Source organism: Hyperoodon ampullatus, assembly GCF_949752795.1.
Source record: "Hyperoodon ampullatus genome assembly, chromosome: 8".
Taxonomy (NCBI): domain Eukaryota; kingdom Metazoa; phylum Chordata; class Mammalia; order Artiodactyla; family Ziphiidae; genus Hyperoodon; species Hyperoodon ampullatus.
Window position 1 is genome coordinate 940,999 of NC_136921.1, and position 23,240 is coordinate 964,238.

Below are 23,240 nucleotides of genomic sequence, written 5' to 3' on the forward strand. Positions count from 1 at the left end.
GGCCACGCAGGGATGCCCAGGATTCCCTGGGTGGGAATGTGACCCCAGCTCCCCCCCTTTACACCCCTTCGCACTTCAAACCGTGCTCTCCAGCAAACCCCTTCTCCTCAGCAGAGGCAGGAAGGCCTCCCAGGGGGAGACTGAGGCTCAGGGGTGAGCCCAGGGGAGAGGAGCCGAGGTGGGCGGGGCCGGGCGCCCCCAAGAAGCCCGGGGCTCCCCCTCCCCCCCCGCCATCCCGCCTCCCTAATCCATGCCCCTCCGCCACCCCAGCCACTCTCTCTGTCCTCTTACTTGTATGGCCGCAGCCCCCCACGCGCACCTGGGCATCATCGATTCTGAACGCCCAGCGCCCGGGCACGCCCACGTTGGTGGTGCTCGCCACCTCCGCCATGGCCGCTGTGCGTGAGCCGGGGATGCTGAAGTAGCGCCGCCCATCGCCCGCATTGAAGCCGGCCTGGGGGCGGGTGGGAGAGAGTGGGGGTAGGTGCGGGCTGGGTCCGCAGGTCTCCCCAACGTCCCTGAGACCCACCTCCCGCGGGGGCAGCCTCGTGAGCTGCGCAGCACTGAAGACTCAGGAGCATCCTCGCCGTCCCGCGTGCTGTCCCCGCCTCCCAGCCCCGCCCCGCCCTAACCAGCAGTTCCTCCCGCCGCTGACCAGGTTGGGCCCTGGCAGCCCTCCCCCCACCCCTTCCCGCCCTCTCCTGGGCCTCCCCTAGGACCCAGGGCCAGTGTGACCTCAGGAGAAAGTAGAGAGCCTGGAGCGGGGGGAGGGGCACTCCCAGGCCCCGGGGGCTCGCACTTGACCGCCCTCCGCACCTGGGATTTTCTGCTGGCCACTGTCCCTCAGGCCACGGGCCAGGCCACCCCAGGCCACAGCGCACACAGAACTCTGTCCCAGCTGCAGCTGGCCCTGTAGGGCTGGCTGTGTGGGTCAGGACAAAGGTGCTTTGGCCCGAGACTGTTTCTGTGGTTCTGGGCTGGGAGAGGCCTCTGCACAGCACTGGGCGGGGTGGGGCGGGGGGCATCCACCTGCCTTATCAGCTCGTGACAGTCCCAGCCGTGGGGAGCAGGGGCCCCTACCTGGGCCGCGATGCCCCCCAGACCAGCGGCGTCTCCCCCGCTGCTGGCGTGCGTGCCCGTGGTCCACGTGATGGACTCGTAGTTGAAGATGGTGAAGGAGAGCTTGCCGTCGGTGATGAGCACAGTCTGGAACGTGTTGACCTGCCAAGGAGGGGCCTGAGCGGGGCCTGCGCCCCCGTCTCCACCCAAAGACCCCGCCCTGCCCACACTGCTGTCGCCCACTGGTCCCTCCTCTGTTTCCCCAGCGAGATGGTCAGCCACAGGGAGGCCTCGATGACCTCGGCCTCCATCCTCCGCTGTGTCCCCAGTGCCTGCCCCCCCAGTATTATCTGATGCCTGGTGAGCGAGTGAAGCCCACTGAGGGGCTGTGGAGGCCACGGACGCCAGGAGCAGACAGTTTCCTCTGTGGGTCTGGGGGCACAGAGGGTTCGTGACTACCTGGCCAAATCCACAAACTCATCTCATGTGAGATGAACAAAAAAGTAAAAGGGGGAAAGATAAAAAGGGAAAAGAAGGAAAGGCAGTTTTTAATCGTTAAGTTTTTTGGTTTTCATGGAATCCTCCATGAAAATATTAGTGGGCAGTGTATACATAAGAGGTGCTATTTCAGAATGGGCAAAGGGTGAGATTGTTTAAGAAATGATCGTGGGACAAATAGGAAACTCTGAAAAGCAATGAAATTGGAGCTTTATATCTCTTATGAAAATAAATCCCGAATCGAGTAAGGTTGTAAATGAGGCTGTCACTGGCCTAGAGGAAAATGTAGGCACATATGTAGAACGTCTAGGGAAGGACTTTTAAGCCTGACATTTGTTAAAACTGCAGAAACCAAAAAGGAGATTTATACGTTTGACTACAAGAACTTCTGGATATAAAAACGTGTCATGAGATCAAGCTGAATGGCAAAGAGTGAAGTGAAAAGTGTGTTTATAACATACACAGCAGAAAAACTGGTGATGTCTTTAATTCAAGTAGAACTTCCACGGATCAATAAGAAAAGGAACAAAAAGATTACAGAAAAATTGGCAAAGGGTGTGAACAGAAACATCACGATAGAATACAACTAGCCAATGATTCCCCGTTACTAGAATCAAAAGATGTGTAAAGCTGAAAAAACCAAGGGCATTCCTTTCTTGCCTGTAGAGTTGGCAGGCAGGAAAATAATAGTGCGTTTGGCTGGGGTGCAGGGCTACAGGCACTTCTGAATGTGGCTTAGGCAACTATGAGTGGGCACATTTTTGAGGGGACATCAGACTTCCACAGGCAGCAATCTCCCTTCTAGCAACTCATGCCAGGATGACTTCACAAACCACTGGGGGCTATGCAGCGCCCCTCGGGGCACCCCGTGATGGAGGCGGCAGGCCCACCGGAGTGCAAGTGCCGCCACGCCAGGCTGGCACGCAGGCATCTCACATGGGGGAGTCCCACGCTGAAAGATGACAGCAGGGAAACCGAGCGCTCTCCTGCAGGAAGGCAAGCTCAGGTGCTAGGACTCAGAGGACAAGGAGGGCGTGAGGGCTGGAAGGCCTGAGCAGTGGGAAGGTCTGAGGAGGGCAGGACCATGGTTGGTCAGCAAGGCCAGTGGAGGGGCTTTGCGAGCTATGAGGCCCAGACGTTTGAGGAGGACGAGGACATGCCCGAAGCTTAACCATCACTTTCTGTTGATCGACCTGCCCCTGCAGGTGCCCCCAGGGGAGGGCTTCCCCATCTCCCACCTCCCAGACTGGTTTCCACCCCAAACTCAGAATCCCAGTTCCCTGTCTCACAAGATAATCATTTTGGAACTGAAATCCCCTGGTTTGAAAAGAGAATGTTAAGGTTTCCTCTCTCTGCTCAGGAGGGGCCCTGGGCGCCTCCTTCCTCCCAGGTGGAGAGGTAACAGGTAAAATGACTCTGCAGAGGTGAAATTATAACATAAAAAATGATGTAGAAGAACATATAAGAATGAGGAAGGTGCCCACAATACTGTTGAGTGAAAGAAACACAAAACAGCACGTTCCAGGTGGTTCTATTTATTTTTTAACGTGTGGGTTGATTCACAATAGGACATGTTGAACGGGAGTTATCTCCTGCTGGTGGGGCTGTAGATTCTTTTTCTCTACTTTTTGTTAAAAAGACATTTTTCTTACAAATTGGCAATAAGAAAAAACAAACAAAACATACAAAATGTTAGTGGGCTATGTGTGAACAAAAGTTCAGTCGTGAAATTTCTTTGTAGTAATGTTTACAGAAAAACCCCATCTTTCCTGATTTGCTGTCATACTCCTGTTAAAACCCACAGCAGTGACAGTTACTCTCGCAAGGTACCTGACAACCAGCTTGCTTCTCTTTTGCCTCTTGGAGGCTGGAGGGTTTGTAAGCATCACCACCTGCACATCCCTCCCCGCCCCGTCCCCACCTGAGCCGCCGCGGCTGGGGACTCCAGGCTCTGCTCAGCACATCTAGGACGGAGCCCGTCTGCCACCTGTCCCCACCCCTCCCACCCCGTGCCTGCGATGGGAGACCGGGCACCGCCCTTGAGGCTTCTCTCTCCTCCTCAGCCCAGCGTGGTCACACCCACCCTAACTGCTGTGCTGAGTGCTCCAGTCCCGCCAGCTCCAAAATTCCCCCATGTGGCCGAGCCGGGCCCCCAGGCTTGCACAGCATCAGGGAGAGCCCACGTCCTGCTGGCGTGGCATCCCTGTTACGTGGTCGCTGGTGTCCCCCCTGCTAGAGTGTGTCCCACGGGAGAGTCATGTCCTGTGCTCTCTGCCTGGGGCCGCCTCCCCAGAGCCCAGAACACTCCTGCCCCAGACGTGCCCCTAAAGGAACGTGTACTAAATGTGTGGGCATACCGTCCTGAAAGGCCGCCCGCTCCCCAGTGCTTTTCTCTAGAGAGCCGCCCTCTGTCCCATGCGGTTCTGACCCAGCACCCATCATGGGCCTGGCCGCGGGAGGTGCCGGTCACGCATCTGTTGCCGGAGGGGCTATGCCGCCCTCACTGGGGATCCGCCCACCACACTGACCACGCTGGGTAAAGTGGTCAGTTATTCTGGACTTAGCGCTGTGGCCGTTTGGCGTCATCAAGGAATAATGTATGAAACGGAATAAACTTCCCATTTAACCCTTTGAGTACTGAACCGTTCCGAATGGAAACCTTCTAACACAGACCATCTGCGTCCCCCGAGTGAGTGAAGGACTGTGTTGGGCACCTGGTGTTTCCCTGGACGCGGGTGGTTTCCAGGAGGCCCAGGCTCCATCCCCCCTCCAGCCTGGCCCTGTGACCTTGGGCAGGTGGCTTCGCCCCTGAGTCCAGCTGTCCCCCCTGGGCACGAAGCCCAGGGATTATGTCTGGCCCACTCAGCGAGGCAGGGGGCCCTGGAGGGAGACCCTGGGCCCCAGGTGGATGTCCTCCCTTCCCCAGGACAGAACACTCACGGGGGAAGAGGAGCTGCCTCCGAAGAAGGTCACGCGGTACCAGGTGGCTATGAACACCCAGGTGGCAGAGAAGCCTGGGAGCTCGGGGAAGTAGCGCCTGACATCCTCTGTGGCCCTGCGCAGCGTGGCTGCGTCGGTGGCCTCCCGGTAGTACACGTCGCCTGCACGCCGGTTGTCCACGTCCGCCCAGAAGGCCGCCACCACGCAGCGGTCCTTGGCGATGGGAAAGGCCACTGGGGTGAACTGAGAAACCTCCTTCAGGAAGGAGATGATCCCGTTGTTGTTCACCTGTCGGGGCAGAAAGCCAGAGAGGGGCCAGCTGGGGGCCTCCCCAGCCTCACCCCCTGGGCACCCTCTGAGGCTGAGCCAGCCTTGGGCAGGGTATTTTCAGGATGGCCTGGCAGTTCCTGGTCCCTGATTTGGGATCCCTGGGCCTGTTCCAACCCCTCCCTGACAGGCCGTGGCTCAGGGCACAGGCTCTGACCTATTTGCTGTACACGGTGCCCTGCAGAGTGCCTGGCCCAGGGCTGCCAGCGTGGGGTGGGGATCCCCCAGTGTGGGCCCTGGCTTTGGGCGGTAGGGGGCTCAGACCTTCCCAGTGGCCCCAGCTCCTTGGTCCGACTCCCATCAGGGGCCGCAGGAGGGCAGGGCAGTCCCAGCCTCTGAGCCAGGTCTGGAAGGGTGAGCAGGAGGCATGCTTGCCGAGCAGGGGTGGGGATGGGCTGGGACCACTGTGGACAGGGGAGGCTGGGAGGGCCTCGATGGCCAGGTGAGGCACCTGTGCTCAGGACTCCAGGTAGTGGAGCCCCAGAAGGCCCCTGAGCACAGGAGGTGGAGCGGCATCTTTGTGGTCAGACACAACAGGTTCTAGCATTGATCCTGCCACTCTCTAGCTATGCAGCCACCAGGCAAGTTAGGCTTTGCCTCTCTGTGCTCTGGCTTTTCACCTGTAGGATGGGGCAGACACTCATTCTGGCCTCACGGGGTGCTGGGCAGGGTTGAGTGGACTAATGATCACAGAGTCGGCTCTAGACCATCACGATTTATCCTGGGAAGACTGTGGTCAGACCGTGCTTTTAGAAATGACCCTTCGGGTGAGGGCAGGCTCTGTAATCTATACCAACCAAAAAGGAAGATAAATACACCTCTCTTCTTCTTTTTTCATAAGATTATTTATTTATTCATTTATTTAATTTTTGGCTGCATTGGGTCTTTGCTGCTGCATGCAGGTTTTCTCTAGTTGCTGAGAGTGGGGGCTACTCTTTGTTGCGGTGTGCGGGCTTCTCATTGCAGTTGCTTCTCTTGTTGTGGAGCATGGGCTCTAGGCATGCGGGCTTCAGTAGTTGTGACACATGGGCTTCAGTAGTTGTGGCTCACGGGCTCTAGAGCGCAGGCTCAGTAGTTGTGGCACAAGGGCTTAGTTGCTCCGCGGCATGTGGGATCTTCCTGGACCAGGGCTCGAACCCGTGTCCCCTGCATTGGCAGGTGGATTCTTAACCACTGCGCCACCAGGGATGCCCAATACACCTCTCTTCTTAAAGGCACCAAAGAGTGAACAAGGGAGCATATTTCAATTCCAAATCTTGGACAAGAAGAGACTGGAGGTGAGCCCAGTACTCAAAGCTCCTTTCCCCCTGAGTGAGTGCATCTGCAGATGTAAAAGCAACAGCTGTACGACAGACCTGTAATTTTTGTAGCCTCATGGAGGTAAACAGATAAATGCCAAAACTCGGGGCTAGCTCAAGGCGAGGAACCTGAAAACCCCCACATTAAGCTGGGACCTCTAAGGCCCCCCTCATAATCAGGGTGAACCCAAAGTAAGTGGTCCTTATGCAGATGTACACTCCACCTTCCCTTCACCTGGGCCATCCAGGCACTTTGAGCCTGGAACTTAGATTAAGGTGGTTCCTGACAGGGAGCACCCTTAGGTTCCAGGCAGGAGTAAAGAAAAACCCTCCCTGGAGCAAGATGTACCATCAGTAATCAAAACAGTGTGGCACTGGCACAAAGATAGACAGATAGATCAATGGAATAGAACAGAGAGCCCAGAAAGAAACCCTTGCATATATGGTCAGATGATTTTTAATAAGGGTGCTAAGACCATTCAATGGAGAAAGGACAGTCTTTTCAACAAATGGTGTTGGGAAAACTGGATATCCACACGTGAAAGAATAAAGTCAGACCCTTACCTAACACCATTTACAAAAATTAACTGAAATGGATCAAGGGCCTAAATATAAGAGCTAAAAACATAAAACTCATAGGAAAACATAGGGCAAAAGCTTCACAACACTGGCTTTGGCAATGACACCAAAGTCACAGGCAACAGAATAAAATATAGACAAGCTGGAGTTCATCCAAATGAAAACCTTTTGTGCATCAAAAGACACCTTCAGCAGAGTAAAAAGGTCATCCACACATGGGAGAAAATATTTGCAAATCATATATTTAATAAGGGATTAATAGCCAGAATATATAGTAAACTCCTACAACTCAACAACAACAAAAAGCCAAACAATCTGATTAAAAAAATGGGAAAAGGGCTCGAATAAACATTTTTCCAAAGAAGACATACAAATGACCAAGCCCATGAAAATATACTCAATGCCACTAATCATTAGAAATGCAAATCAAAGCCACAGTGAGCCACCATGTTACACCCATTAGGATGGCTACTATTTTTTTAAAAAGCCGCCAGAAAATTACAAGCATTGGTGAGGATGTAGAAAAACTGGAACCCATGGGCACTGTTGCTGGGAATGTAAAATGGTGCAGCCACTGTGGAAAACAGTAGGCAGGCAGTTTCTCAAAAAAACTGCAAATAGAATTACCACATGATCCAGTAATTCTACTTCTGGGTATATATCTGTACTAGTCTGATAGAGCTGCCATAACAAAATGCCACAGACTAAGTGACTTAAACAACAGAAATGTATTTACCCACAGTTCTGGAGGCTAGAAGTCCAATATCAAGGAGCCACTAGGGTTGGTTTCTAGTGAGGCCTCTCTTCCTGGTGTGTAGATGGCTGCCTTCTTGCTCTGTCCTCACAGGGCCTTTCCTCTGTGTGCACACGAGGAAGGAGAGAGCTTTCTGGTGTCTCTTCATCTTCTTATTGGATTAGGGCCCCACCCCATGACCTCATTTAACCTCAATTACCTCCCTAAAGATCCTATCTCCAAATACAATCACATTTGGGGTTAGGACTTCAGCATATAAATTTTGAGGGGACACAATTTAATCCACAACAATACCAAAAAGAATTAAAAGCAGGGTCTTGAAAAGATATTTGTATACCTATGTTAATAGCAGCATTATTCACAACAGCTGAAAGGTGGAAACAACCAAAGTTCCATCAAGGCATGAATGAATAAGCAAAATGTGATATATGTATATAATGGAACATTATTTAAAAAGGAAGGAAATTCTGACACATGCTACAACATGGATGAACCTTGAAGACGTTATGCAAAGTGAAATAGCCAGTCACAAAGGGACACATGCTGTGTGATTTCACTTATATGAGGTACCTGGAGTAGTCAAAAATCATAAAGACAGAAAGTAGAATAGTGGTTGCCAAGGGGAAGGGGAATGGGGGAAGTAGTGTTTAATGGATATAGACTTTCAGTTTTGCAAGATGAAAAGAGTCCTGGAGATGGATGGTGGTGATGGTTACACAATATGAATGTCCTTAATGACACTGAACTTACACATAAACATGGTTAAGATGGTCAATTTTATATTATGTATATTTTCCACAATACAAAATTTTATTAAAAAATCATCAGGATTGGAAATTATTTTTTAAAAATCCATTTAAAAGAACTAAGCAGAAATTCTAGCACTAAAACCAAATAACAGAAATTAAGATAATTTCTGTTTAAATTAGACATTTAAGAGCAGGTTTGATGGAACTAAAGAAAGAGTGAGTGAACTGGAACTAGAAGACAGGTCAGAAGGAATGATCTGCAATTTAGAACAGAGACAAAAAGGTGGAAAATGAAGAAAAGATCAGGAATATGGGATGCAGTAAGATGGCCAAATGTATGATATGGAGCAACAGAAGGCAAAGAGATACAAATGCAATAGTTGGGAAATTTCCAGAACTGATAAAAGACATCAGATTGTATATTCAATAATCCCAGTGATTCCCTACCTGGAAAAAACAAAAACAAAGCTATAGAAAACAAATGCTGGAAATGCAGAAAGTCAATGACAGGGAGACAATCTTAAAAGGAGAAAACAGATAAATTACCATTAAGGGCATTACAGGTAAACTGACAGCTGACTTCTCATAAGCAACAATGGGAGCCAGAAAACAGTGGAATTATATATTCAATATGCTGACAGATATATAAAATGCCAACATAAAGTTTTATACTGAGATACAATATCCATTACTGCTGAAGGCCAAATAGAGATAATCCATACAAATAATACATACATTCATACCTAAATAAATAAATAAATAAATAAATAGCAGACCCCTACTAAAAGAAATTTTAATGGGAATGGGACTGGTGTGGTCTTCTAGCTGACCCACACTAAAAGAAATTCAAGTAAAAGGAAATTTAAAGTCAGAGATGCAAAAAGGATAAAAGGACAAAGAAGTTGTTATGAGGCCACCATCACCCTGATACCAAAACCAGACAAAGATACCACATAAAAAGAAAATTACAGACCAACATCACTGATGAATATAGATGCAAAAATCCTCAACAAAATACTAGCAAACAGAATCCAACAACACATTAAAAGGATCATACACCATGATCAAGTGGGATTTATCCCAGAGATGCAAGGATTCTTCAATATACGCAAATCAATCAATGTGATACACCATATTAACAAATTGAAGAAGAAAAACCATATGATCATCTCAATAGATGCATAAAAAGCTTTTGACAAAATTCAACACCCATTTATGATAAAAACTCTCCAGAAAGTGGGCATAGAGGGAACCTACTTCAACATAATAAAGGCCATATACGACAAACCCACAGCAAACATCATTCTCAATGGTGAAAAACTGAAAGCATTTCCTCTAAGATCAGGAAAAAGACAAGGATGTCCACTCTCACCACTATTATTCAACATAGTTTTGGAAGTCCTAGCCATGGCAATCAGAGAAGAAAAAGAAATAAAAGGAATACAAATTGGAAATGAAGAAGTAAAACTGTCACTGTTTGCAGATGACATGATACTATACATAGAGAATCCTAACGATGCCACCAGAAAACTACTAGAGCTAATCAATGAATTTGGTAAAGTTGCAGGATACAAAATCAATGCACAGAAATCTCTTGCATTCTTATACATGAATGATCAAAAATCTGAAAGAGAAATTAAGGAAACACTCCCATTTACCACTGCAACAAAAAGAATAAAATACCTAGGAATAAACCTACCTAGGGAGGCAAAAGACCTGTATGCAGAAAACTGTAAGACACTGATGAAAGAAATTAAAGATGATACCAACAGATGGAGAGATATACCATGTTCTTGGATTGGAAGAATCAATATTGTGAAACTGACTATATTACCCAAAGCAATCTACAGATTCAATGCAATCCCTATCAAATTACCAATGGCATTTTTTATAGAACTAGAACAAAAAATCTTAAAATTTGTGTGGAGACACAAAAGACCCCGAATAGCCAAAGCAGTCTTGAGGGAAAAAAACGGACCTGAAGGAATCAGACTCCCTGACTTCAGACTATACTACAAAGCTACAGTAATCAAGACAATATGGTACTGGCACAAAAACAGAAATATAGATCAATGGAACAGGATAGAAAGCCCAGAGATAAACCCACGCACCTATGGTTAACTAATCTATGACAAAGGAGGCAAGGATATACAATGGAGAAAAGACAGTCTCTTCAATAAGTGGTGCTGGGAAAACTGGGCAGCTACATGTAAAAGAATGAAATTAGAACACTCCCTAACACCATACACAAAAATAAACTCAAAATGGAGTAGACACCTAAATGTAAGACCGGGCACTATAAAACTCTTAGAGGAGGGCTTCCCTGGTGGCACAGTGGTTGAGAGTCTGCCTGCCAATGCAGGGGACACAGGTTCGTGCCCTGGTCCGGGGGGATCCCACATGCTGCGGAGCGGCTGGGCCCGTGAGCCATGGCCGCTGAGCCTGCGCGTCCGGAGCCTGTGCTCCGCAATGGGAGAGGCCACAACAGTGAGAGGCCCGCGTACCACATTAAAAAAAAAAAAAAAAAAAAACCTCTTAGAGGAAAACATAGGAAGAACACTCTTTGACATAAATCACAGCAAGATATTTTTTGATCTACCTCCTAGAGTAATGGAAATAAAAACAAAAATAAACAAATGGGACCTAATGAAACTTCAAAGCTTTTGCACAGCAAAGGAAACCATAAACAAGACGAGGGGCTTCCCTGGTGGCGCAGTGGTTGAGAGTCCGCCTGCCGATGCAGGGGACGCGGGTTCGTGCCATGGTCCGGGAGGATCCCACATGCCGCGGTGCGGCTGGGCCCGTGAGCCATGGCCGCTGAGCATGCGCGTCTGGAGCCTGTGCTCCGCGGCGGGAGGGGCCACAGCGGTGAGAGGCCCGCGTACCGCCAAAAAAAAAAAAAAATATATATATATATAAAAAAATAAATAAATAAAATAAATAAATAAATAAACAAGACGAAAAGACAACCCTCAGAATGGGAGAAAATATTTGCAAATGAATCATTGGCCAAAGGATTAATCTCCAAAATATACAAACAGCTCATGCAGCTCAATATTAAAAAAACAAACACCCCAATCCAAAAATGGGCAGAAGACCTAAATAGACATTTCTCCAAAAAGCACAAGAAGCACGTGAAAAGCTGCTCAACATCACTAATTATTAGAGAAATGCAAATGAAAACTACAATGAGGTATCACCTCACACCAGTTAGAATGGGCATCATCAGAAAATCTACAAACAACAAATGCTGGAGAGGGCGTGGAGAAAAGGGAACCCTCTTGCACTGTTGGTGGGAACGTAAATTGATACAGCCACTATGGAGAACAGTATGGAGGTTCCTTAAAAAACTAAAAATAGAACTACCATATGACCCAGCAATCCCACTAATGGGCATATACCCAGAGAAAACCATAATTCAAAAAGACATGCACCCCAATGTTCCTTGCAGCACTATTTACAATTGCCAGGTCAGGGAAGCAACCTAAATGCCCATCGACAGACGAATGGATAAAGAAGATGTGGTCCATATATACAATGGAATATTACTCAACCATAAAAAGGAATGAAATTGGGTCATTTTTAGAGACATGTATGCATCTAGAGACTGTCATACACACTGAAGTAAGTCAGAAAGAGAAAAACAAATATCATATATTAACACATATATGTGGAACCTAGAAAATGGTACAGATGATCCAGTTTGCAGGGCAGAAATTGAGACACAGATGTAGAGAACAAATGTATGGACACCAAGGGGGTAAGCGGCGGGGGGTGGGGGTGGTGGTGTGATGAAGTGGGAGATTGGGGTTGACATGTATACACTGATGGGTATAAAATGGATGACTAATAAGAAAATATATAAATAAACATTTTTTAAAAAAAGAAGGAGAAAGAAGTTGTTATGGGCTGAATGTTTGTGCCCCCTCCCCTCAATGCATACATTGAAACCTACTCCTCAATGTGATGGTATTTGGAAGTGGAGCCTTTGGGAGGTGATTAGCTCATGAGGGTGGAGCCCTCATGAATGAGTTTAGTGACCTTAAAAATGAGACTGCAGGGAGCTCTCTCGCTTCTTCTGACATGTGAGAACACAGCGAGAAGATGGCCATCTATGAATCAGGGAGTGGTTCTTCACCATACTCTAGATCTGCTGACCCCTTGGTCTTGGACTTCCCAGGCTTCAGAACTGTGAGAAGTAAACATCTTTTTTTGTTGTTGTTGTTTAAACCACCTGGTCTATTGCATTTTTGTTATAGCAACCCAAGCAGACTAAAGCAGAAGGTTTGAGAATAAATCTAAATGAACATTGACCACATAAATAATGCTTTGTGGAACTGTGCTTAAAAATATATAGAATTAAAATCCATGACAATAATAGCCTGTAAGTTGGGAGAGTATAAATCATGTTAATGTGATTCAAGGTCACTGTATTTTCCAAGAGAAGGACAATGGCATTAATAAACTTATTAGTGAACATTGATAATTAAAAGCACATATTGTATTGTCTAGGATAATCACTGAAAGAATAGAAATAGTGTAGATAGTCCTAACTGATGGGGGGATAAGATGGGATGATTAAAATATTTGACATAAAAGACGGCAAGAAAGGAGAAAAGAGGGAAATATAAAGCAGGTGGAACAAATAGCACAAGAAGATAGTAGACTGAAACACAAGTACATCAATAATTCATTAAATGGATATGATGTTCCAGTTAAAATATATACTATAAATTAATCAATAAATAAAACATTAAAATACTATATATAATACCATTCAAATGCTAAGCAAAGGAAACCCAGTATAGTTATATTGTTTTCAGGGAAACTAGACCATAAGGTAGTAAGTACTGTTAGAGATAAATGGGGTTATTTCATAATAATAAAGAAATATAACAATTTTGTATTTTTATATACCTAATAAGAAAGCCTCAACATATATAGATGAAAAACTGACAAAAGAAAATAGGTCAATTCATGTGATGAATTGGGAGATTGGGACTGACATATATACACTAATATGTATAAAATGGATAACTAATAAGAACCTGCTGTATAAAAAAATAAATAAAATTAAATTTAAAAAAATAGGTCAATTCATAATCATGGTGGGACATTTCAACACATCTTTGCTAGTAAAATATATACGAGGCAGACAAAAATAATCTGTCAGAATATAGAAAATTTGAACAATGTAAATAATAACTGACCTAATATATAACACAAATATAACATTAAAACTTACCATATACTGACCACATAGCGAGTGTCAACACATTTCAAATGACTGCAAAAAGTATAGAGTTTGTTCTCTGGCCACAGTGCAATTACACTGAAAATCATAACCCCCAAAAGGTAGAAAATTCCTATGCATATGGAAATTAAGAAATATAAATAACTTTGGACCGAAAGATAACAAAAGCGTTATGTAGCAACAACATGTGAAGGTATGGTGAAAGCAGAACTTAGAAGCAAATTTATAGCAGTTCCTTTTACCCAAGAAAAAATTACAAGGCAGAATAAAAGGTAGGAGACACAGTTTGAAGAGACACAGCAAATATCAGAACCAGACATGACAGGAGGTTGGAATTATCAGACTGGGAATTTAAAACAACTCTGAGTAATATGCTAAAAGATCTAATGATAAAGAAGACGACATGCAAGAACAGATGGGCAATGTAATCAGAGATGGAAACCCTATGAAACAACAAAAAGAAATGCTAGATATAAAAAGCACTGTAAAAGAAGTAAAGAATGACTCTGATGGGCTTATTAGTAGACTGGCTACAGCTGAGGAAAGAATCTCTGATCTTGAGGATATTTCAACAGAAACCTTCAAAACTGAAAAGCAAAGAGAATAAAGACTGAAAGAAAAAAAAACACAGAATAAATTATCCAAGGACTGCTGGACAAATATAAAAGGAGCAACATACATGTAGTGAGAATTCCAGAAGGAGAAGAAAGAGAGAAAGGAAGAGAAGAAATATTTGAAACAGTAATAACTGAGAATTTCCTCAAATTAATATTAGACCACAAACCACAGATCTAGGAAGCTCAGAGAATACCAAGAAGGAGAGGTGCTCAAATCCCCTAGGCATATCATTTTCAAATCATGGAAAAGTCAAAGATAAAGAAAAAATCTTGAAAGAAGCCAGAGGGAAAAAACACCTTACCTACAGAGGAGCAAAGATAAGAATTATACCTGACTATTCCTCAGAAACAGTGCAAGCAAGAAGAGAGTGGAATGAAATATTTAAAATGTTGAGAGAAAAAACCAACCAAACTAGAATTCTGTACCCTGCAAAATTATCCTCAGTGAAGATAATCCTTAGTGAAGGAGAAATAAGGGCTTTCTCAGACAAACAAAAATTGAGGAAATTTATTGCCAGTAGACATGCTTTTCAAGGTATGTTAAAAGAAGTTCTTTAGAGAGAAGGAAAATGATACAGATGAGAAATCTGGATCTTCATTAAGAAAGGAAGAGCATAAAAGAAGGAATAAAGTAATAAAGGTAAAATAAAACTTTTATTTTTCTTATTCCTAACTGATCTAACAGATAACAGTTTGTCCAAAATAATAATACCAACAATGCTTTCAATCATATTATATATGCATATGTGTGCACACACACACATATATATATGATATATATATATGATATATATATATTATAAAACTATAAGACATTGATGAAAGAAACTGAAGATGACACAAATGGAAAGATATACTGTGCTTATGGATTGGAAGGATTGATATTGTTAAAATGACTAAACAACCTAAGGGAGTCTACAGATTCAATGCAATCCCTATCAAAATACCAAGGGCATTTTCCACAGAACTAGATCACATAATTCTAAAATTTGTATGGAAACACATAAGACTGTGAATAGCCAAAACAATCTTGAGAAAGAAGAACAAAGCTAGAGGTATCACACTCCCTGATTTCAAATTATACTACAAAGCTATAGTAATCAAATAGTATGGCACTGGCACAAAAACATACACATAGGTCAATGGAACAGAATGGAGAGACCATAAATAAATTCGCTTACATATGGTCAGTTAATATACAACAGAGGAGGCAAGAATATACTATGGGGGAAAGACAGCTTCTTCAAGAAATGGTGTTAGGAAAACTGGACAGATATATGCAAAAGAATCAAACTGGACTACTTTCTCACACCATATAAAATAATAAACTCAAAATGAACTACAGACTTAAATGGGGGGGAGGGATAAACGGGGAGATTGGGATTGATATATACATGCTACTATATATAAAATAGATAACTAATAAGGACCTACTGCACAGCACAGGGAACTCTACTCAATACTCTGTAATGACCTATATGGGAAAAGAATCTAAAAAGAGTGGATATATGTATATGTATAGCTGATTCACTTTGCTGTACACCTGAAACTAACACAACATTGTAAATCAACTATACTCCAATAAAAATTATATAAAAAAGACTTAAATATAAGACCTGAGGGACTTCCCTGGTGGCATAATGGTTAAGAATCTGCCTGCCAGGGCTTCCCTGGTGGTGCAGTTGTTGAGAGTCCGCCTGCCGATGCAGGGGACATGGGTTCGTGCCCCAGTCCGGGAAGATCCCACATGCCGTGGAGCAGCTGGGCCCGTGAGCCATGGCCGCTGAGCCTGTGCTCCGCAACGGGAGAGGCAACAACAGTGAGAGGCCCGCATACCGCAAAAAAAAAAAAAAAAAAAAAAGAATCCGCCTGCCAATGCAGGGGACACGGGTCCGAGCCCTGGTCCGGGAAGATCCCACAAGCCACGGAGCAGCTAAGCCCATGTGCCACAACTACTGAGCCTGCACTCTGGAGCTCCTAAGCCACAACTACTGAGCCTGCATGCCACAACTACTGAAGCCCAAGCTCCTAGAGCCCATGCTCCACAACAAGAGAAGCCACCGCAATGAGAATCCCTTGCACTGCAACAAAGAGTAGCCCCTGCTCGCTGCAACTAGAGAAAGCCCACGTGCAGCAATGAAGACCCAACACAGCCAAAAAAAAAAAAGACCTGAAACCATAAAACTCCTGGAAGAAAACATAGGCAGTGCACTTTTTGACGTCAGTCTTAGAAATTTTTTTTTTGGATCTGTCTTCTCAGGCAAGGGAAACAAAAGCAAAAAATAAACAAATGGGACTTAAACTAAAAAGCTTTTGCACAGCGAAAAGAAACTATCAACAGAATGAAAAGGCAGCTTACTAAATGGGAGAAGATATTTGCAAATTATATATCCAACAAGGGGTTAGTATCCTAAATATACAAAGATCTCATACAACTCAACATTAAAAAAACTCAAACAAACAAAAAAGATTAAAAATGGGCAGAGAGGGCTTCCCTGGCGCAGTGGTTGAGAGTCCGCCTGCCGATGCAGGGGACGTGGGTTCGTGCCCCGGTCCACGAAGATCCCACATGCCGCGGAGCGGCTGGGCCCGTGAGCCATGGCCGCTGAGCCTGCGTGTCCGGAGCCTGTGCTCCGCAATGGGAGAGGCCACAGCAGTGAGAGGCCCGCATACCGCAAAAAAAAAAAAAAAAAAAAAAAAAAAAAAAATGGGCAGAGAACCTGAATAGATTTTTCTCCAAAGAAGACATACAGATGGCCAACAGACACATGAAAAGATGTTCAACTTCACATCATCAAAGAAACTCAAATTAAAACCACAATGAGGTATCACCTCACACACATCAGAATGGCTATTGTCAAAAACACAAATAAAAAATGTTGGTGAGGATGTGGAGAAAAGGGAACCCTTGTGCACTGTTGGTGGGAATGTAAATTGGTGTGGCTACTGTGGAGAACAGTATGGAGGTTACTCAAAAAATTAAAAATAGAATTACCAGCAATTCCACTTCTGGATATTTTTCCAAAGAAAACAAAAACACTAATTTGAAAAGATATATACACCCTTATGTTCACAGCTGCAGTATTTACAATAGGCAAGATATGGAAGCAAACTTAGTGTCCATTGATAGATGAATGGATAAAGAAGAAGTGGGATATATATGTATATGTATGTGTGTGTGTGTGTGTATATATGTATGTATATATATATACATATATATATATATATATATATAATGGAATATTACTCAGCCATAAAAAGAATGAAATCTTGCCATTTGTGACAACATGGATGGACCTAGAGGGTATTATGCTAAGTGAAATAAGTCAGAGAAAGACAAATACTGTATGATTTCACTTATATGTGGAATCTAAAAAACAAACAAATGAACAAACATAACAAATCAGAAACAGACTCACAGGGAACAAATAGGTGGTTGCCAGAGGGGAGGAGGGGTGGGACAATGAGTGAAACAGGTGAGGGAGACTAAGAGGAGGTACAAACTTCAGCTGCAAAATAATGCGTCACAGGGATGAAATGTACAGCATGGGGTATATAGTCAATAATATTGTAATAACTTGGTGTGGTGACAGATGGTAACTAGGTCAATCATAATTCAACTAAAAAAACCCAAAAGCCAGAAAAGAGTGGAAGACAAAAGTAGGAACAAGGAGCAAAGGTAACAAATAGAAAACAGTCGCAAGTATTGTAGATGTTAATCCAACCATATCAGTAATCACTTTGAACATCAATAGTCTAAATGCACCAATGAAAGACAGAGATTGTCAGAGTGGATCAAAAAACAAGACCCACCTATAAGTTGCCTACAAGAAACTCACTTTAAATATATAAAGATGCATATAGATGAAAGGTAAATGGATGGGGGAAAATATATCATGCTAACACTAATCAAAAGAAAGCAAGAGTTGCTATATTAATTTCAGACAGAGCTGACGTCAAACCAAGGATAGTTATCAAGGACAAAGAAGGTCATTTCATAATGGAAAAGGGATCAGTTCTCCAAGAAGTCAAGACAATCCTTAATGTGTATACACCCAACACAGCATTGAACTACACGAGGCAACAGCTGACAGAGCTACAAGCAGAAATGGACAAGTCCACCATTGCAGTTGGAGACGTCAATAGTCCTCTACCAGAAATGGACAGATCCAGGAGGCAGAAAATCAAAAAGGACATAACCAAACTCAACAACACCATCTAACAGCTAGATATAATCGAAATACCACCTCACCCAACAACAGCCGAAAACACATTCTTCTCAAGCTCACAAGGAACATTCACCAAGACAGACCACATTCTGGGCCATAGAACGCACCTTAAGAAATTAAAAAGCATAGAAATCATACAATATTTGCTCTCAGACCACACTAGAAATCAGCCTGGAGTATATAGTCAATAATATTGTAAAAACTTGGTGTGGCGACAGACGGTAACTAGGTGACAGATGGTAACTAGGTGACAGATGGTAACCAGCAAAGATAACTGGAAAATCCCCAATTACAGAGTGGTTACACAACACACTTCTAAATAACACGTGGGCCAAAGAGGAATGTCAAGAGAAATTAAAAAATATTTGAACTAAATGAAAATTAAAGGACAACTTATCCAAAATTGTGGATGCAGTGAAAGCACTACCTAGAGGGAAATTTGTAGCACTGAATGCATATATTAGAAAAGAAGAAAAATCTAAAATCAATAATCTAAGTTTCCACCTTAGGAAACTAGTAAAGAAGAGCAGAGTAAATGCAAAGTAAGTGGAATAAAAGAAATAATAAGAATTCAAGAAAAAAATTAATGAAATTGAAAATAGGTAATCAATAAAAAAAACAACAAAACAAAAGCTGGCTCTTTGAAAAGATCAATAAAATTAATAGCGAGGCTATCTATGACAAAAAGAGGACACAAATTACTGACATCAGAAATGTAAAAGGGAACATCAGTACAGATACCATGGTCATTAAAAGGATAATAAAGAGATAATATGAAAAAATCTATGACCATAAATTTGATAACCTAGATAAAATGGACTGATTCCTTGAAAAACACAATATGCCAAAACTCACACAAGAAGAAATAGACGATCTGAATAGGCCTATATCTATTAAAGAAACTGAATCAATAATTAATAATCTTCCAAAACAGAAAGCACCAGGCCAGACAGGTTCACTGGTGAATTCTACCACACTTAAGAAGAAGTTATACCAATTCTCTACAATCTCTTTCAGAGGATAGAAGCAGAGGGAATACTTCCTAACTCATTCCATGAGGCCAGCATTACCCTAATACCAAAACCAGACAAAGACATTACCAGAAAAGAAAACTACAGACCAATAGTGCTCATGAACATAGATACAAAAATCCTCAACAAATTATTAGCAAATCAAATCCAACAACGTATAAAAAGAATTGTATACCACAACCAAGTGGGATTTATCTCAGATATGGAAGCCTGGTTCAACATTCAACAACCAATTGATGTAATCCATCACATCAAGAGGCTAAAAAAGAAAAATCACATGATCATGTCAATAGATGCATAAAAAGCATTTGACAAAACCCAACGCCCACTCATGATAAAGACTTTCAGTAATCTAGGAACAGAGGGGGATAAGGAATATCTACAAAAAACGTACAGGTAGTTCTGAAGAACCCAGGGGCAGGACAGGAATAAAGAAGCAGACCTACTAGAGAATGGACTTTAAGGACATGGGGAGGGGGAAGGGTAAGCTGGGACAAAGTGAGAGAGTGGCATGGGCATATATACACTACCAAACATAAAATAGATAGCTAGTAGGAAGCAGCCGCATAGCACAGGGAGATCAGCTCGGTGCTTTGTGACCACCTAGAGGGGTGGGATAGGGAGGGTGGGAGGGAGGGAGATGCAAGAGGGAAGAGATATGGGGATATATGTATATGTATAGCTGATTCACTTTGTTATAAAGCAGAAACTAACACACCATTGTAAAGCAATTATACTCCAATAAAGATGTTAAAAAAAAACACAACACCTACAGGTAACATCATACTTAATGGTGAGAAACTAGATGCTTTCCCACTAAGATAAGGTAAAAGGCAAGGATGTCCCTCTCACCGCCATCTTCAGCATTGTACTAGAAGTTCTAGCTAATGCAGTAAGAAAAGGAGATAAAAACCTCTGCTCTGTGAAAGATAATATCAAGAGAATGAGAAGAAAGGCCACAGACTTGGGGAAAATGTTTGCAAATATGATAAAGACTGTTATTCAAAGTATACAAAGAACTTTTAACACTCAGCGATAAGAAAACAACCAACCTTGTCAAAAATTGGGCCAAAGGCCTTAACAGACACCTCACCAAAGAAGATATGCAGATGGAAAATAAGCATATGAAAAGATGCTCCACATCATAGGTTATCAGGGAAACGCAAATTTAAACAATAATGGGATAGCACTATACACCCATTAGCATGGCCAAATCTGGAACACTGATAACACCAAATACTGGTGAAGATGTGGAGCAACAGGAACTCTCACTCACTGCTGGTGGGGATGCATACGGTACAGCCACTGTGGAACATAGTGTGGCAGTTTCTTGCAAAACTAAACATAGTCTTACCATAAGATCCAGCAGTTGTGCTCCTTAGTATTTAGCCAAAGGAGTTGAAAACTTATGTCCATACAAATTCCTGCACACAGGTATTTAGAGGAGCTTCATTCATAATTGCCAAAACGTGGAAGCAACTGAGATGTCCTTTAGTAGGTGAGTGGATATGTAAACTGTGGTACATCCAGACAGTGGAGTATTACTCAGTGCTAAAAAGAAATGAGCTATCAAGCCATGAAAAAATATAGATGAAACTTACATGCATATTAAATGAAAAATGTCCATCTAAAAAGGCCATATACTATATGATTCCAACTATATAACATTCTAGAAAAGGTAAAACTATGGAGACGGTAAAAAGATCAGTAGTTTGCTAGGGCTTGGGGGAGGGTTGAACAGGTGGAGCACGGAGATGATACTACCGTGATGGGTGCACGTCACTAAACGTTTGTGCAGACCCACCGAATGTACAACACCAAGAGTGAACCTCAATGTAAACTGTGGACTTTGGGGGATGATGATGTCGTGTAGATGTAGGTTCATCAATTGTGACAAATGTACCTTCTGGTGGAGGATGATGACTAACAGGGAGGCTGTGCGTGAGTGGGGGTGGGAAGATACGGGAACTCTCTGTGCCTTCCTCTCAATTTTGCTGCGAACTTAAAACTGCTGTAAAAAATAGTCTTTAGAAAAAGACAACCCAATAAAAAAAGTGCAAAGGACTTGAATAGGTACTTCTCCAAAGAAGATATACAAATGGCCAATAACCACATGAAAAGATGCTGAGCATCTCTGTCAGGGAGATGAAAATCAAAACCACAGTGAGATACCACTTCATACCCACTAGGATGACCATCGTGGGAGAAATAAATAACAAATGTTTGTGAGGGTGTGAAGAAACGGGAACCCTCACACACCGTTGGTGGAATGCAAAGTGTGTAGCCACTCCGGAAAACAGACAGTGCCAGCTCCTCACATGGTCAAACATAGAATAGCTATATGCACCAGCAATTCCATGCCTAGATATATATCCATATACACCCAGGAGAACTGAGAACATGTCCACACTAAAGGGTGTATTGTACACAGATGTCCATGACATTATTCATGATAGCCACAGGGAGGAAGCAATCCTCGTCTGCATCAACTGAGGAGTGGATCAATTATAAAAATAGATGGAATATTTTTGGCAAAAAGAAATGATATACTGACACAGGCCACAACACGAGTGAACTTTAAAAACATCATTTTAAGTGAAAGATGCCAGTCACAAAACACTGTATGATTCCACTTATATGAAACATGCAGAATAGGTAAATCCATAGAAACAAAGTAGTTTAGGGATTGCCTAGGTCAGGGGTGTGCTGGGAAGTTGGAGGATGGTCACTCAGGGGCGAAGGATTTCTTTTGGGGTGAGGAAAATGTTCCAAGGGTGATTGTGGTGATGGATGTACAGTTCTGTAAATATATGAAAAGCCATTGAATTGTAAGAGGGTGAACTGCACAGTATGTGAATTATACCTCAGTGATGAAGACGGAAGAGAAAGAAAGAAGAGAAACAAAAAGGAAAAAAAAGGATGGAAGGCAGGAGGAAGGTGGCAGGTAGGCGCTCCTGACCTTGGGCCTCTGGGAGCAGGGAGGGCCCAGGAGTGCAGGGGTGCGGGAAAGAGGGGCTGAAGGCTAAAGAGGGAGCTGGCCTCCGCTCTGCCGGCGGCCCCTCCACTCTCCTGCGCTCCCGTAGGAAGACAAGATGCCCCAATTCGACTCCTGGGGTTTAGACGGGTTTGCAGTGGGGACGGGAAACTTCAGGGACCCTGTGGGTGGATCTGGGCCACGTGGCCTCTGTGTCTGAACGAGTGATCACTGCCTGCACGTCCGTCCGGGAAGTGGCTCGGCTCTCCTTCCAGGGGCCCTGCACGTGGAGGGGGCAGGGCAGCACAGACCGCGCCCGCAGGCCCTGCAGCAGAAAGGACTTGGCGTCCAGGAGCCAAGCGGAGCCGGAGCCCGGAGGCCTGTCCTTGCCCAGCAGCGCCCCCTGCCCGAGGCAGGGCCCACTGCACCCTGTTTACAAATTGGGGCGCTGCCCGCTCCCCGGGAGAGCTCGTAGGAGCTGAGTGTGATCTGCGGGGCCTGTGACTCTCTGCCCAATATCCCCACTGGGGCGCGCAGACTTGAACTTGACCACTAGCAAGGGAAGGGCCCAGAAGGGTGGGTGGCCAAAGGGAGAGGTCCCTGTGCCACGAGCCGTCTCGGTTTTACGTGAAACAACAGCAGCTGCTTGTGGGGGCTCAGCTTCCGCCCCGGCACCCGGCACCCGGAGCGCAGCCCTGGCCTACCGGGACCTCGGGTCCCAGCGGGGCCCTAAGAGCCTGCCTGGTTCGCCGATGGCCCAGCTAAGCTGGGCCCCGTGGTGTCCACTGGGGGGCAGCAGCTGTCCGGCTCCAGCGCCCACTCCGGAAGCGGCGCCGGGTCAGTCTGCGCGTGGGCAGAACTGGAAGCACCGGCTCCCCCGCCCCCCCCCCCCCGGCCGCGGAAGGAGCTCTGAGGGACGCGCCAGGTTTGT

The 23,240-nt window shown here is 44.4% G+C and overlaps 1 protein-coding gene across 1 annotated transcript in view; it reads right to left on the reverse strand.

Moving 5' to 3' along the window:
- SNED1 (sushi, nidogen and EGF like domains 1) overlaps positions 1–23,240 on the reverse strand; it is a gene marked incomplete at both ends in the record, with an annotated part of 86,789 nt that overhangs the window by 49,145 nt on the left and 14,404 nt on the right. Inside the window, 3 exons of the mRNA XM_079709709.1 lie at positions 292–454; positions 1,081–1,221; positions 4,498–4,785. Coding sequence (XP_079565835.1) covers positions 292–454; positions 1,081–1,221; positions 4,498–4,785 — 592 coding nt within the window. The remainder of the gene's footprint in view (positions 1–291; positions 455–1,080; positions 1,222–4,497; positions 4,786–23,240) is intronic.